This window comes from Lynx rufus, unplaced genomic scaffold, assembly GCF_022079265.1.
Source record: "Lynx rufus isolate CCGP_SWC_20201006 ecotype Redwood Valley unplaced genomic scaffold, mLynRuf1.p SCAF_5, whole genome shotgun sequence".
Classification (NCBI taxonomy): domain Eukaryota; kingdom Metazoa; phylum Chordata; class Mammalia; order Carnivora; family Felidae; genus Lynx; species Lynx rufus.
This window is the reverse complement of record NW_025814867.1, coordinates 50,785,855-50,803,466: the sequence shown is the minus strand read 5'-3', so window position 1 is coordinate 50,803,466 and position 17,612 is coordinate 50,785,855. Positions and strand designations below refer to the sequence as shown.

Sequence of the window (17,612 nt, the reverse complement as noted above, 5' to 3'; positions counted from 1 at the left end):
TGTCTCAAAAATAAATAAAAACATTAAAAAAAATTTTTAAATAAAAAAAATAATAAACAATGCATATGTCAAAAGAAATTTTTAAAATTATACATACACACAAGCCCACACATAGAGAACTGAAATGAAGATGAAAGTACAGCATATCAAAATACGTGAAACGCAACTGAAGTAGTGAAGAGAGTTAAATTTATGAGTAAAACATTAAGTGCCTCCATTAGAAAAGAGATAAGTGCTTCCACCAAAAAAGGGAGTTTTCAAATAAATAATCTAAGACTTGCTACTTTGTATACCTGAAACTAACATTATACTGTATGTTAACTAACTGGAATGTAAATAAAAATTTTTTTAAAAATCTAAGCTCCTACCTCAAGAAATTAGAAAAAGAATGGTAAAATAAACCCAAAGCAAGCAAAAGAAAAAAATACCAAAGATAAAAGAAGAAATCAATTAAATTGAAAACAGGAAAATAATAGAGAAAATCAATGAAATGAAAACCTGACTCTTTAAAAACATCAACAAAATTTATAAATCTACAGGAAGAATTAAAAGAATAAAAAGAGACAAAGATCAACAACATCAGGAATGAAAGAGGGCATATCACTGCAGATCCTGTAGTCATCAAATGGATAGTAAGGTATGACTATAAACAACACTATAAAAAATTTGACAACTTGGGATAGAATTGCTTGAAAACCATGAACTACCAAAACTCAACCAAGATGAAATAAATAACCTGAGTAGTCTTATAACCATTAAAGACATGGATCTGTGATTTAAAAGCTATCAGCAAGGGGCAATCCAGTGGCTCAGTCAGTTAAACGTCTGACTTCAGCTCAGGCCATGATCTCATGGTTCATGGGTTCAAGCCCCATGTCAGGCTCTGTGCTGAGCTCAGAGTCTGGAGCCTGTTTCAGAGTCTTTGTCTCCCTCTCTCTCTGCCCTTCCTCCTGACAAAAAATGAATAAACATTTTAAAAAATGCAACCAACGACAAAAAAGTCTCCAGGTTCAGATGGTTTCACTGGAGAATTCTACCAGACATTTAAAGATGAATTAATCAATCTCTTTCAGAAGATTCCATCAACATAATACTAACACCAGACAAAAACATCATAAAAAAATGAAACTGCACACCATTATCTCTCAATAATTTAGACACAAAAACCCTCAACAAAATATTAGCAAATCAGATCCAGTATATGTATACAATACACCATGACCAAGTGGGATTTATTCTAGGTATACAAGTCTGGTTCAATATTTTTAAATCAATCGATATATTTCACCATATCCACAGGATTAAGGGGAGCAATTATATGATTATATCAAAGGACAAAGAAAAACCATTTAACAAAATCCATCATTTATTCATGATAAAAACTCAGCCAACTATGAAGAGAAGTGGACTTCTTCAACTTGATAGAACATCTACAAAAAACCTATAGCTGACATCACACTAATGCAGTGAAAGAGTGAATGTTTTCCCCCTAAGACTGGGAACAAGGCAAGGATGTACACTCTCACTGTATTTAATCAACATATTACTGGAAGTTCTAGTCACTGTAGCAAAGCAAAAAAAAAAAAAAAAAAAAAAAAGATAGCAAAGAAAAAGAAAACTATCCATATTTGCAGACACCATTGTCTTCATTTCTATATGCTAACAATGCATTTGTATATACTAAAAACAAGCATGTGGAAACCAAAATTAAAAACACAATACCATTTACAAACACTCCAAAGAAAATAAAATACTTGAGTATAAATTAACAAAACATGTATAAGCTCTGTATGCTGATAATTACAAAATGCTGATGAAAGAAATCAAATAAGATCTAAATAAATGGAAAGGTATATTGTGTTCATGGATTCGAAGACTCAACATAGTAAAGGTGTCAATTTTCCCCAAACTGATACACAGGTTAATGTAATTGCTATCAAAATCCGAGCAAGATGTTTTGTAGACACAAACCAATTCTTAATTTTATATGGCAAGGTAAAGAAACTAAACTAAAACAATCTTTAAAAAGAAGAATAAAGGGGCGCCTGGGTGGCGCAGTCGGTTAAGCGTCCGACTTCAGCCAGGTCACGATCTCGCGGTCCGTGAGTTCGAGCCCCGCGTCAGGCTCTGGGCTCATGGCTCAGAGCCTGGAGCCTGTTTCCGATTCTGTGTCTCCCTCTCTCTCTGCCCCTCCCCCGTTCATGCTCTGTCTCTCTCTGTCCCAAAAATAAATAAACGTTGAAAAAAAAAATTTTAAAAAGAAGAATAAAATAGGAGGAATCACTCTACCTTTAAATAAAGGTCTACCAATTTACTACAGTAATCGAAACTGTGTGGGACTGGTGGAAAAACAGACACATAGATAAATGGTACAGAATACAGAACCCCCAAATAAACCAATACAAATGTGCTCAACTGATTTTTGACAAATGTGCAGAAGCAATTCTATGAAGGGGAGGTAGTCTTTTAAATAAATGGTGCTGGAGCAGTTGAACATTTACAGGCAAGAAATGAACTTTGACCTAAGTCGTACGCCTTATTTAAAAAATTAAGACAAACTGAAATATGTCTTAAGTACAAAACATAAAAACTTCCAGAAAAATGACAGTGGAAAATCTTCAGGATCTATGGCTAGGCAAAGAGTTCTTAGACCTAGCAAAAGTATGATCTATAGAAAGATAAACCAATAAATTAAATCTCATCAAATGTAAAAAAAAAAAAAGTTTTGGTCTGCAAGAGACCTTGTGAAGAGGACTGGGAGATAATATTTACAAATCAAAAAAGGCTTAGTGTTGAGAGTATATTAAAAAAATTCTAAAAACTCAACAGTAAAAAAGTCAATATTTCAATTAGAAAATGGGCAAAAGATATGAGTAGACATTTCACAGCAGAGAATATACAGAAAACAAATGAGCACACTGTTAAGGGCTGAATATGTGCCTTCAAACTCCAAATGTTGAAGCCCTAACCCCCATTGTGACTGTATTTGAAGACAGGGCCTTTCAGGAGGTAATCAAGGTTAAAACACATTATGAGGGTGAGGCCCTCATCCCACAGCACTGGTATCCACAAAAGAAAATGAGGAGACTCGGAGATCTCTCTCTCTTCAAACATACAAACATGTCAGAAATCAAGCACCTTGAACTTGGACGTCTAGCCTCCAAAACTGTGAGAAAATAAATTTCTGTTGTCTAAGCCATTCAGTCTGTAGTATTTTGTTATGGCAGCCCCAGTAAACTAATACACACATGAAAAGAGGTTTAACATCATGAGTCATTAGGATGCAAAGTAAAATCATGATGAGGTACCACTACACACCTGTCAGAACAGCTAAATTAAAAAATAGTCGACAACATCAAATGCTGGTGAGGATGCAGAAAAACTGGATGACTCATATATTCCTGGTGAAAATGCAAAAGGCTATAACCACATTGCAACACTATTTGGAAGTTTCTTATAAAATCAAACATGCAGTTACCCTAAAATCCAGCAACTGCACTCCGAACATTTGTAGAAGTGAAACAAAACTCATGTTCAAACACAACCTGTATATAAACATTCATAGCAGCTTCCTTTGCAATAGGGAAAGCTGAAAACAACTAACATGCCCTTCTGTGAATGATTAATGTAAATGATTAAACAAAATATGGTACATCAATACAATGAATACAATGTAATACTATTCAGTAATAAAAAAGAATGAACTATTAATACACACTACTTGAATGCATCTCCAAAGAATTATGCTGGATGAGAAGCCTATCCCAAAAAGACTAATATTCTATGATTCCATCTATATGACATTCTTGAAAGGACAAAATTATAGAAATGGTGGTTGCCAGGGGTCATGATTGGAGGAGGGAGAGGGTAACTGTGGCTATAAAGAGCAACATGAGGAATCCTGTGGTAATGAAACTGTTCTGCATCTTGACTATATCAATGTCAATATCCTCACTATGATATTATACTACAGTTTTACAAGCTGTTACCAACAGGGGAAACTGGGTAAATAGTACACAGGATCTCCATTATTTCTTACACTGCATGTGTCTATAATTACCTCAAAATTAAAGTTTAATGTAAAAATTCCATTCAATTCTAAATGCAAATATTTCTGACCAATAATCTGCCATTATGGTTCTTGAATTCTCTGAAGTAAACACCCAGCTGTGATCAGTGTACTACTCTGTTATGACTTTTATAAAAGGTAAAATTTTCTATATGTCATTCTGACCAGCTGGTGAGCATCATAAGCTTAAACTAAGAGTTTCAATAAGCTTATATCAATAGAACACTCTAGTAGCTATAATAATGATATATTTATCTATACAGTATCAATCTACCTGCAAACATAGAATTTCCTTGTGGCTACTCAAATGAAGTCCTTTCCAGAGGAACTCTGGAGTAGACCTCCCAAGGAGCCCAAAAAGATACTTCTGCCACAATGTCAAGTTGGCAGCTCAATACTAGTCTATGACAGACACCAAAGGAATTGATATAGAAGTAGTAACACTAACCTATTATAACGAGAAAGTCAAGGTTAGAAAATGTTATTTGAGGGTGCCTGGGTGGTTTAGTCGGTTAAGCATCCGACTTTGGCTCAGGTCATGATCTCACAGTCTGTGGATGTGAGCCCTGCGTTGGGCTCTATGCTGACAGCTCAGAGCCTGGAGCCTACTTCCCTCTCTCTCTCTGCCCCTCCCCCGCTCGTGCTCTGTCTGCCTGTCTCTCTCAAAAAATAAACATTAAAAAATTTTTAATAAAAAAATAAAGAAAGAAAATGTTATTTGAAATCCATTCTTTCTTTAAGTTTTAGGCACTCATATTTTTCTGTTTATTTCCTTTGTCCACCATGTTCTATTCTTTCTCTTGGGCTATCTATACTTTGATTCAGGTTTCATGAGGCTTAGTGAGTACAGTTATAAACACTTATAGCACATGAAAAAAATAAAAATGTTTAAAGTATTAAGTCATTCTTTTAAATGTCAGCATAAGACTTCTGGTTTCCAATCAGATGTGTAAGGAGCTTTAGATGTCACTATGCTATCCTAACAATAGGTAAAAAAGATGAACAAAGTGAAAAATGAACAACTCTTGCTAGATCTGTTAGAGAAGTAAGGTCACAGGGCAAACCACTGCCCCCTAAATTAGAGACAGATAAGGTGGATACAGAGAATCAGAACTTCTCAGAGCAGAAACCCACAAGAGAAACCTTCATGGGAACCAATGCATGGAAAGAAAAACCTGAATTGTAATTGGCAAATGACTGGAAGCTCACTGTGGACATCAATCTGAGAGATAAAAACTATAGGGGGAGAGGGAACCCACACTTTGGTGAGTTTTATATCCAGGAGCCTTACCAGGTCTTCATAGTAAAGATTAGAGAAAAATCCACTTGTGCTTCTGACAAGGAGAGGGGAAACATATTTCAAATATGATGAAATATACCAGAGCTTTCTATTCTGTTTAAGAGGCCTGCTCTCAAGAAAAACTATCTTATCAGAGTTTAAACTACTGGGGTTTTATCAGGGCCCAACTGACCTGGCAAAGGGAAATACCCAACTTCAGCCCACCCCAGCCATCCTGTCCTACCTAGGGTGGGAGTGGGGAGGGGTAAGAGGCTGGCAACTGAGAAACATCTGTGAAGTTCACAGTCTAGAGGCACAGGCTCACTGCAAGACTGGGACCCAATCCCAGGACTACTGAATACCTCTCCTACACTCCCACCCACCACATTACACTGCATTACTAAAGACCCATTAACTGCAATTCCTTTCACCTAGAACATCATGTTCTCCTTCCAAAAAATTGGAAGGCACACTAAAAGGCAAAAAACAAAAACAAAAACAAAAACCCAGTTTGAAATGACTAAGCAAACATCAGAACCAGAGGCAGATATGGCAGGAATGTCAGAATTATCAGACTAGGAATTTGCGATTAGTATGAAAAGAGCTTTAATGGAAAAAGTAGACAATATTCAAAAATACATGGGTAAGTAAGCAGAGATATGAAACTTCTAATAAAGAATCAAAAATAAATGCTAGAGATCAAAAACACTATAACAAGATGAAGAATGCCTTTAATGGGTTTATTAGTAGACAAGACATCATTGAGGAAAGAATTCTCTGAGCTTGAGGATATGACAATAGAATTGAAAAGCTGCTAAAACTGAAAAGCAAAGGGAAAAAATGAAAAAAAAGAGAGAGAGAGGGAGAGACTCTAAGAACTTTGGGACAACTATAAAGGGTGCAACATATGTATAACAAGAATACCAAAAGAAGAAAGAAAAGAAACAGTATTTGAAACAATTGAGAATTTCCTCTAAATTAATGTCAGACACCAAATCACAGATCCAGAAACCTCAGAGAATACCAAGCAAGATGAATACCACCCTGCCCTGCAAAAAACCCCACAGTTAGGTATACCATCTTTAAACTACAGAAAATCATGACTAAAGAAACACATCATGCAAATCCTGATGGTGAATATTTATGTACACTTACTTAAAGTGAAAAGAATGACAGCAATGGTACAAGAAATAGGAGGAAAGAATCAGGAATATTTTGTTATTATAAGGTACTTACACTACCCAGGAAGCAGCACAGTGTTATTTGAAAGTAGACTTGGATTAGCTATAAATATATAATGCAAATTATACAGCAACAACTAAAAAAAAAAGTAAAAAACAAGTAGAACTGATATTCTAAGAAAGAGAAAATGTAATTATTTAAAACGCTCAAATACACAAAAGGCAGAAAAAGTGTGAAAGACAAACATAAGAATAAAAATAAGAACAAGGGCAACAAATAGAAAACAGTAATAAAAATGGTGATAGTGATCCAACTACATCAATCTTTACAGTAAAACTTTGATTTGTGAGCATAATTTGTTCTGAAAACATGCTTGTAATCCAAAGCACCCATATATCAAAGGGAATTTCAAGAACTATTGGCTCAGTTGTGATCATGTGACATTAGGAATCACGTACTACTCATATTTCAAGACATCGTTCATTTATCAAGTTCAAATTTATTAGAAATGCTTGCTTGTCTTGTGGAACAGTCACAGAACAAGTGACTCACAATCCAAGGTTTTACTGTACTTTGAATGTTAATGATTGAAATCATTAACAGAGTGTATGAAAAAATGAGACCCAAGTATATGTTGTCTGGAAGAAACCCATTTTAAATATAAAGACACATGTAGATTAAAAATAAAGCAGTGGAGAAAGATATATCATGCTAACACTAATCAAAAGAAGTGAGAATGTCTGTATTCATTTCAGACAGAGAAGACTTTAGAGCAACAACAGTTATCAGAGTTGAAAAGGGGTATTATGTAATGATAAAGGAGTCAATACTCCAAGAAGACATAATAATCCTTAACAACAGAGCCTAACAACAGAGCATCAAAATATGTGAGGCAAAAGCTTATAGAATTACAAGGAGAAATAAATCCACTAGCATGGTTGAAGACTTTGATACAAAAATGGACAGATACAGCAGGTGGAAAATCAGTAAGGTCATAGTTGAACTCAACAGTATCATTAATCAATTGATATAATTGACATCTATGGACTACTTCACCCAAGAATAGCAGAACATACATTTTTCTCAAGCTCACATGGAACATTCACCAAGTTAGGCCACATTCAGGGCCATAAAATACACCCTAACAATTTTAAAAAATTAAAATCATACAATGTCTGATTCCATGAGGAAATTAAACTACAAATGAAACAGAAGAGCTGAGAAATCCCCAAATACTGGGAAATAAAAAAAGACACTTCTGAATAACATATGGGTCAAAGAAGAAGTCACAAGAGAAGTTTAAAAATACTTTGAACTAAATGAAAATGAAAATACAACTTATTGAAATGTATAGTATGCAAATCTATATGATCACCTATGTAGAAAATACATAACAAAATACATAACATACAAAAGTCAATAAATTTCCTATACACTATAACTACATGGAATTTGAAATTAAAAACAGATTACCATTTACATTAGCAACCCCCCAAAAAATTAAATACGTAGGTATAACCGTGAAAAACTCTTAACAAAATATGTATAAGATCTATATAAGAAAATGAAATGTAGATGAAAGAAAACAAAGAACAATTAAATAAATTGAGAGTTACTCCGTGTGTGGATAGGAAGGCTCAATATTGTCAAGATATCAATTCTTCCCAACTTGATGTATAGATTTAATTCAGTATCAATCAAAATCCCACAAGTTATTTTGTGGATATGAACACACAGATTCTGAAGTTTATATGGAGAGACAAAAGACCCAGAATAGCCGACTCAATATTGAAGGAGAAAAACAAATTTGGAGGACTGACACTACCTGGCTTCAAGACTTACTACAAAACTACAATAATCAAGATAATGTAGTACCAGTAAAACAAAACAAAACAAAACAAAACAAAACAGACAAAGATACTAATGGAACAGAATACAGAGTCCAGAAATAGATCCACATGAGGGCTCCTGGGTGGCTCAGTCGGTTGAGCGTCCGGCTTCAGCTCAGGTCATGATCTCGCTCGCGGTTTCGGGAGTTTGAGCCCTTCATCAAGCTCTGTGCTAACAGTGTGGAGCCTGCTTGGGATTCTCACTCTGTTCCTCCCCCACTCACACTGCCTCTCTCTCAAAATAAATAAATAAACTTTAAGAAAAAAAGAAATAGATCCACATAAATACTACAGTCAACTGCTCTTCAACAAAGGAGCAAAGGCAATACAATTGAGCAAAGATGATCTATTTAACATCTATTTAACATATCACACTGGGAGCAACTATAAGACATCCAAGTGCAAAAAAAAAAAAAAAAGTAAAGAAAAAAGAAAAAAAAAGAATATAAGTACAGAGTTTACAACCTTCACAAAAATTAACTCAAATGTATCATGGATATAAATATAAAATGCAAAAGTATAAAATTCCTAGAAAATAACAGGAGAAAAATTAGGTATGTGCAAAAGACACATCCAATAAAGGACTATTATCCAAAATATACAAAGAATTCTTAAATCTCAACAATAAGAAAATAATCAATCTGATTTTAAAATAGGCAAAACATCTGAATAAACACTTCAGCAAAGATATACAGATACCAAGCATATGAAAAGATGTTCAACATCATATGTCATCAGGGAAATGAAAATTAAAACAACAAGATACCAATACACACTTATAAGAATGGCCAAAATCCAAAATACCAACAACACCAAATTCTGGTGAGTATGTGGTAACAGGAACTCTCACTCATTCATTGTTGCCAGGAATGCAAAATGATAGAGCCACTTTGGAAGACAACTTGGAGGTTTCTTACGAAATTATCCATACTCTTACTGTATGATCCAGCAATCACACTTGGACATTTATCTAAAGGAGGTGAAAATGTATCTGCATACAAAAACCTGCACATGAATACTTATGGCAGCTTTATTCATAACTACCAAAACATGGAAACAATCAAGGTGCTCTTCAGTAGATGAATGGATAAACTGTGGAACATCCAGACAATGGAATATTATTCAATGCTAAAAAGAAGTAAGCTATCAAGCCATGAAAAGACATGCAAGAAACTCAAATGCATATTACTGAGTAAAAGAACTTGAAAAAGCTACATATTATATGATTCCAACTATACAACATTCTGGATAAAACAAAACTATGAAGACAACAAATGGATCAGTGGTTGCCAGTCTTTAAAAGGAACAAAAAGATGAATAGGCATAGCACATAGGATTTTTATCCTCAAGAATGAGATTAGTGTACCTATAAAAGAAACCTGGAAGATTCTTCCACCATGTGAGGACATAGCAAAAACACCAAACCAGGAAAGAGTAGGAGGGAGGAACCCTTCCAAATATGCCAGCACCGTGGGACTTCCCAGCCTGCAAAACTGTCAGAAACAAATAAATAATGTTTATAACCACCCAGTCTATGGTACTTTGTTATAGCAGCCCAAATGGACTAAGACACCCACTGATAAGCAATAGATCAATAGCATAAAACAGAGAGTCCAGAAATAGACTAGCATAGAAATTACTAGGTGGCATTTCAAATCAAAAGAGAAAGAATGAAAATTTAATGAATGATATTGAGACAAGCCATACATTTCAAAAAGAATAAATATGAAATTATAAATCCACCAGACAAAATTAATTCCAAATAGATTAAAAAGTTAACTAAAACAGCAGTACTATAAAAGTTTTAGACATATGTTGTGTTTTCAACCTGCCTGAATCTAGGTTAGTGTTGGCCAGAGTGAGTTTCTGTTGTTTGCAATCAAAAGAACTTGACACAGAACCCGGACCAGAATTTGGCATGAAATGTTAAAAAAATTAAAAATCAACACAGAAAAACACAATAAACAAAAAGATAGGCAAACATGAGGAAATATTAGCAACATATATAAACCAAAAATAATGTCCATATTTTATTAAAAACTCCTATAAATAAACAAAAATAAACAAATAACCCAATAAAAATTTTGACAACAGATATGAACAAGTACTTAGTAGAGGAAAACACAGAAATGTCTAATAAACATGAAAAAATGTTCGACCTCATTAGCAACAAAGAAACACAAATTAAACAACAATGAAAACTCAAGAAAAAAGTAAATATTTGAAAAAAATTGAAAAACTCTAATATGAACATGTAGGAAAATGGTCTTATAAACTATTGGTCAAATTAACACTATCTTCTCAAAGGACAATTTGGTATACATTTATCAGAATTTTATTTTTTTTTTAATGTTTATTTATTTATTTTGAAGGGGGGACAGGGCAGAGAGAGGTAAAGAATCCCAAGCAGGCTCCACACTGTCAGCACAAAGCCCAACACTAGGCTCAATCTCATGAACTGGGAGACCATGATCCGAGACTAAATCAAGAGTCGGATACATAGCTGACTGACTGAGCTACCCAGGCACCCCATTTATCAGAATTTTAAGCTGGCATTTCCTTTCTTTCAGCAATTTCACTTCTAGGAATTTATCCCATGAAAAACACATGTACACAAGAATATAAATATAAATACTATCTGTAAAAAAAATACTACCTGTAATAAGAAGTATTGGAAATAATCTAAATGTTGAAAAGAAAAATAAGTAAATTACGGCATATTCTTAAGAAGGAAAGTGTAACAGTTAAAAACAAGATTGATCTATACACACTAACACGGAACAATTTCCAATGTATGTAATTAAGTGGCTCATATATGATATATTAGATATTTTAAAGACATATATCTATAATAAAAGAAAAGGCACAATAAAGGATCTAGAAAGATATACACCAAACCATTAAAAGCGGTTTTCTCTCCAGTAAGAAGAAAGTAATCAGAATAAAAAGGGAATTCTTTGCCTTTACTTCTGTTTATTTCTTTTATTTTGTGTGTTCATATGATTTATATAATGCAATATTCTATTAAAGAAAGTAAAATGTGAATACCCCAAACAAAAGAATCTCTGCTCTGACAGGCAAAACCCTCCAAATCTAAAATTTTAAGCTGAATACTTCAAGCTTCTTATTTTTCTACTCGAACATTATGAAATACTTTATTATTCAAATTTGAAATTAAAGACACTGTAACAAAATTTTCTCAGTAAAGGTCTAAGAAATATCAGGTTCAACTGAGATTTAATGTAATTATTAAAGCTTATAACAAAATGTAATAGAAGCACTTAATTCTAGGAGATTTAACAAAGTTCCTAGTTTTACAAAGACATGATATTCACTAAATTCATTCATTCAAAGTTTACTAACATCAACTGTCGATATTTTAAATGGAGAAATATTCACTTATAGGAAAAAGGAAAGGCCATAAAATACCAGCAAAAACCCTTCTACAGAAGTGTCTGTATAAACATACTGAAGTGTCTTTAGGCAGACTAAATTGCTGATTAGATTCAGCAGCAATTAGGAACCCAATCTTTAATTTTATTCCAATTTCAGTGACTTAGAATCATGTACCAATTTTAATGTTTTGGCATCCTTTCAAAACATGAAAACCTTATGCTATAAATCTAAATATTCAAGGCCATTTAAAAACAAATGTTAAGTCGCAAAACAACCAAAATTCACCTGATTTTGATAGAAAAATCTTTCTAATGATAAATTAAGATATATATCTGGGGAAAAATATAACTTGACCCATCCCAACTATGACTACTGAATGAACTAGTTTCTAATTATTCAAATAGTAAATATTATGCCTCAAAATAAATGCTCAAACTATAATAATTAGGTTTAACAGTTAGTAATAATTAATGAACATAGGTGTATTAAAGTGTAAGTTATACCTGATATAGAGAAATTCCAGAAAAACATTCAAAGTCTATTTCCTGTACTTTCCTTTCAAACTAAATAAATGACAGAAAAGAATAATATACCTTTCTGTTTTGGATTCATTGTCAATTTTGTACTGTTCAAAATCTTGACTAAGAGACCGTAGCTTTTCTTGAAGTCTCTTTTCACGATCTACACTTCCTTGATAAAATTTCATCTCTTTTTCCATCGCTTTCATTTTTTCTTCCATAGCTTTAAACTCGTGAAGAATTAGATAGCTGACTCCACAGTACTTACAAACTTTTTCTTCAGGGGACATCTAGAAAATAGACATATATACATACATACATTGAAATGATATTTTTAAATTTCTGGCAAAGTTCCACTGAGGATGTTATTGCAACCACGCTGGTCAAATGAAGTAAATGCACACTGGACTATGCCATGGAGTAATAATTATGATGTTGCTGACATCTGGATAAAATTTTAAAAACTGGCATGACATTGACTCTGACACAGAATCTTGGAATTAAAAAAGGGTCTTTCAGAGTGATTGCTTCTCCATAGTATCTCTAAGAAAGATTTACTCTTGAAATATTTTCCATAAAATAAAACAAAAAATGATGAAAACATCTTTATAATTCTTGTTTTAAGATGAGTTTTCCATGAAGTGGAGAGAAATCGCTGGCCTTTCACTGCCAGCTGCACTGTGATCCTGGAGATGCCTCTTGGCTTTTTCAGATCTTATTTTTCCTCATTTATAAAATTATGGCATTGGACCAAATGAACTCTTAAGTTCCTGTTCAGTTTTAATATTTTATGATTTTTACAGAATTTACAACAGAATTCTCTCATATAACCATAAATAGCAAAAACATTTTAAACCCAATCTCTTCTAACTCTGTTCTTTTCCCTTCAGGTAGGTATGGTTATACCCATTTTATAGATAAGGAAATGGAAACCACTGAAGTTAAACAACCAGTTGGTATATGGAGACATTGGGATTAAACCCAGGTCTATCTAAAACCTACACCCTGTAACCATTTGTGTCATATTTTTCTGCTATGGGTGTGTCAGCTTAACCCTCTTACTTCTTAAATAAATAAGAAGTTCATATATCTCTGGCCAGCATAAGGGCAGTGAAAAATGGAATTCCATCAAAGTGAAGAGAGAAGTAATTCTTTTTTCTGTCTCAAGTATATAAATATTCCTCAAGTAGACTCTACTTGTCCTGCTATTCACAAAGGCTAAGAGATGGCTTCATTAAATATTTGCCCCAGGGCGCTAAAATGAAAGCAACACTTGTATTCGAGGGGTACTTACTCTTAATGAAAACTCCCTTAAGACTGTAGAAACTGCTCCCACAACTAAGAGTGACACACTTCACCCACCTGTCAATGCCATTACACAAGAGTCAGTTGAAACAAATAACAAATCTTTACATAGTATCATTTTGTTCATCTAAAGTTCAATAACAAAAATTTCAAATTAAAAACTGCAATACTGTGGGATACAGGTGAATGACCACATCAACCATCTAACTGCCAGAGATACCAAATTTACAGATTTGTAAAACAACAAGTTTGAAACAAATCATAAAAGTAACTTGGCACAAGCTCTGGACGGGTTCATACAATCTATTCTAACCTGGATAAAAAGTTATCCAGATTCTATTTCAACCTCCCAAATGATGGGAAACTAGTTTGTAAAGCAGCCTGTTCTATCCTCTGACAGCTTCTCATGCTGACCCCAAATCTGCCTCCCTGGTAAGTGCATTGGCCCTAAATCTCCCAGTAACCATGTGGAACAACCCTAGACCTCGTTCTAATATTTAAAGACAGCTATCAGGAGCACTCCATATCTTCTCTTCTCCAGGTCAAGACTTCCAATTCCTTCAGCTGTTTCCCATATGACATGGTTTTGAATTTCTTCCTTATTCTGAATAATTTTCTCTGAACCTGTTCCAGTGTTCTATACATGTTTCAAAGTTTGGTCCCCAGAATTTAATACTCCAGCACGGTTGGTCTCACTAAAACAGAGTAAGAGAGGGCTCAAACTTCCCTCATTCTAATATCTCATAGGTAATATCATTGGTAGTATCTTCTAATGCAACCTTCGTTCACAACAGTCTTTTCTATTTTTTATACGTTGATATTATATATTACTTGCTTTTGTGTTAAATAAAGCCCCTATTAAAAAAATACTTCAGTGTGAAACCATCTTTCATTATATTAAATATATCAATCTATTCCTTCTCACCTATGTTTGCTTTTTTAGAGAATTCACCTTCTACAGTCCTGGCTGCTCTGGTAATGTGACTAAATCTCCCTCCACCCATCAACCGTAGCCATGGCTGACTGGGGGATGAGGACTGGATATCAGACCTAGAAGAATGAAGCCCTAGGCTGGGATGAGCCAACCAGACTTGTAAGTGTTGAAGACCCAGGTATTTGGGACACCTTTAGGGCAGCCTGAATGGAGACAGATCTTCCACACAGAGTTAGCCACATTACTGGAATGAGAGAGAAGGGTGAGCAGACATACACAGACAAGATGAGACAAAGATAATCTGGATCCAAAGTAAGAGAGGAAAAAAGGAACCAATGACCTTCAAATTCCTCACCTGAGTTACTCGTGCAACCTAGCTTCCCTACCTGTCCTTTGGGATCCATGCCCAATCTTCCTGCACTATTCTCTTTCCTCCTTATGCTACCTATTTCTTGCAACCAATAACCCCCATTCTATTGTGTATCTGGTTTTTCACATTGAAGTGCAGAAAATTAAATTATAATTATAATGTAAGTAAATTAATAACATATATATCTGCACATACATATCTTAGACACATATATCTTTTTCCTTTTTTTTAAGTTTTATTTTTATTTTGAGAGAGAGAGAGAGTGGGGATGGGGCTGAGAGAGAGGGAGATACAGAATCCAAAGCAGGCTCCAGGCTGTGAGCTGTCAGTAGAGCCCAAAGTGGGCTTGAACCTATGAACCACAAGATCATGACCTGAGCTGAAGTCGGAAACTTGACCAAATGAGCCACCCAGGTGCCTCTGACACACATGTATCTTAAAGATATGTATGTGTTAGACTCCCTTTATGTATTGACTTGGTGTGCAGGAAATTCTAAGCTTTGTGTCTCTTTGAAAATTGATCCATATAAGCTGTTTTATCCATCGAATTCATTGCTTTAAAATGTTGAATATGACAAAACTGAGGAAAGAACTCCATAGCATGTCATATCTACTTGGTTGATACTGATCTATTACTCAGCACATTTGAAGAGTCGAAGGTACAACTTTTCAAGTGATTATTAATCTATCCAATTATTTTTATAATCAGCCTATATTTACCCATATTGTCTTCAGGAATATCATGGCAAACTCAGTCAAATGTCTTCATAAAGTCTATACATTCTATAGCTACTATAGGTCCTGGACCTAGTAACTGTATACAACATCCACATGCTGATTCTCTTAATAAACATAAAATTGGCTCAAGGGTTACTGTTTTCTCTAGTATATCCTCACAAACCATCTTTTAATAAATACGTTCTAGTATATTGTCTGGAACTGAAATTGAGTTCCCTGGTTATAATTTATGGCCATTTTATACCTGGAATGGCATTTGTATGTTATCCTCTTACTCTCTATGTCTTCTCAAAGATCACCAAGAGTAGCTCCACAATCCCATTCAAAGGTACTATCAGTCCCTGGGAATATAACTTATCTAGGTCAAGAGACCTGAACTAATTCAGAACAGATGGGTATTTTCTTATAATCCCTTTGCTCTTGTGAGTTTTGGTTCCTTCTCATCAATTTGAAAATTATATTGCTTACTTGAAGGCACTTTCATTCCTAACCTTATGCCTATTAATCACAGTTCTTGCCCAGATTCTGGCAAAATGCTTTATCTTCATTCTAAAGAAAACTCTTGCTAGGTGGAGCTCATCTGCAGCCTAATGTACAAAACAGAAACAGTATAAACTTCACAGCTACAAAAGCTATTAGAATGTTATTCTAATATTCTAAACAGCAATCAAGGCAGGGGCAGGTAGAGAAGAAATACATAAAGTAATACATTTTATAGAATAGGTATTCTAGAAGTTCAGCAAAATTTACCCAAAAAATGATACCATGAGCTAGAAAACAAGACAATCAAATTACAAAAGAATAAGTCCATAAGAAGAGTCCCCAGAATTCACCTAGTACGATCTAAATTACTGAATGATCTATGTTAGATAAGTATATTGAACAAAAGTTTTCAGTATTATTAACTTGTAAACAATTTTCCATAAGCAAAAATACAACAGAAAAAAATGCAATAACACTTTCAAATTCTTAGTGTTTGTATGGGCTAATTACTTAGGATATTTCTGTGAAGCTTGAAAAATTAGGAAATACTATAATTATATTCCCACATGAAGTAAGTAAGTACCTGTTTTTTTTGAAATATAATTTGTGCTTCACTCTTATAACTTGGCATTATGTCATCATTTTCTAAGTAAAATAATGACATACTGTCATTCTTGACAAAAGACCTATATCATGAGCAGGATATTTTTGCTTTCTACAAGACATGCTTTGGAGGAGGCATCAACAAATGCAATATATTAAACAAATGTAGAGTCATTTAAAAATAAATTACAGGGGTGTCTGGGTAGACCAGTCAGTTAAGTATCTGACTCTTGATTTTGGTTCAGGTCATGGCTCACGGTTTGTGAGATCAAGCCCCATTTCTGCACTGTCAGTGCAAAGCCTGCTTGGGATTCTCTTTCTCCCTCTCTCTCTCTCTCTGTCCCTCCCCCACTGGCACCTCTTTTTCTCTCCCAAATAAACATGTTTTAATAAAGTTTTAAAAATTATAAACTTCTCAAATGTGGTATTTGTACTTTTAAAATTATAGTTACAGTAACACCTTAGATTGTGAGTAACGTGTTCTGCAAACAGGCAAACATTTCTAATAAATTTTAACTTGATAAACGAGTGATGTCTTACAATATGAGTAGTACGTGATGTCGAACATCGTATGATCACAACTGAGCCAATGGTTCTCTCTCTCTGTCACTGCGGGATTGCAGGTGATCATCTCCCATGCTCAGATGCTCAGTCTCAGGCCACACTGTTTGGCACAAACCAGTGATTTTTTTCAAAACGTTGGAAGGTGCCCACAACTGGCATCAGTATATTTTTTGTCACTTCAAAGCACCTATGGACAGTCTTTTGCTTTTCTACACAAGAATAAGCTTAGGAAGGCTTTGCTTCATTCTAGGTCAGGCTGTCTGCAGATAGAGACCCTTTCCT

The 17,612-nt window shown here is 34.3% G+C and overlaps 1 protein-coding gene across 1 annotated transcript in view; it reads right to left on the bottom strand.

Annotated features, from left to right (window-relative positions):
• LEKR1 (leucine, glutamate and lysine rich 1) overlaps window positions 1-14,976 on the bottom strand; it is a 173,923-nt gene extending 158,947 nt beyond the window's left edge. Inside the window, exons 1-2 of the mRNA XM_047100406.1 lie at window positions 14,959-14,976; window positions 12,409-12,623 (exon numbers count right to left, since the gene is read on the bottom strand). Coding sequence (XP_046956362.1) covers window positions 12,409-12,623; window positions 14,959-14,976 — 233 coding nt within the window. The remainder of the gene's footprint in view (window positions 1-12,408; window positions 12,624-14,958) is intronic.
• Between the last annotated feature and the right edge of the window lie 2,636 nt (window positions 14,977-17,612).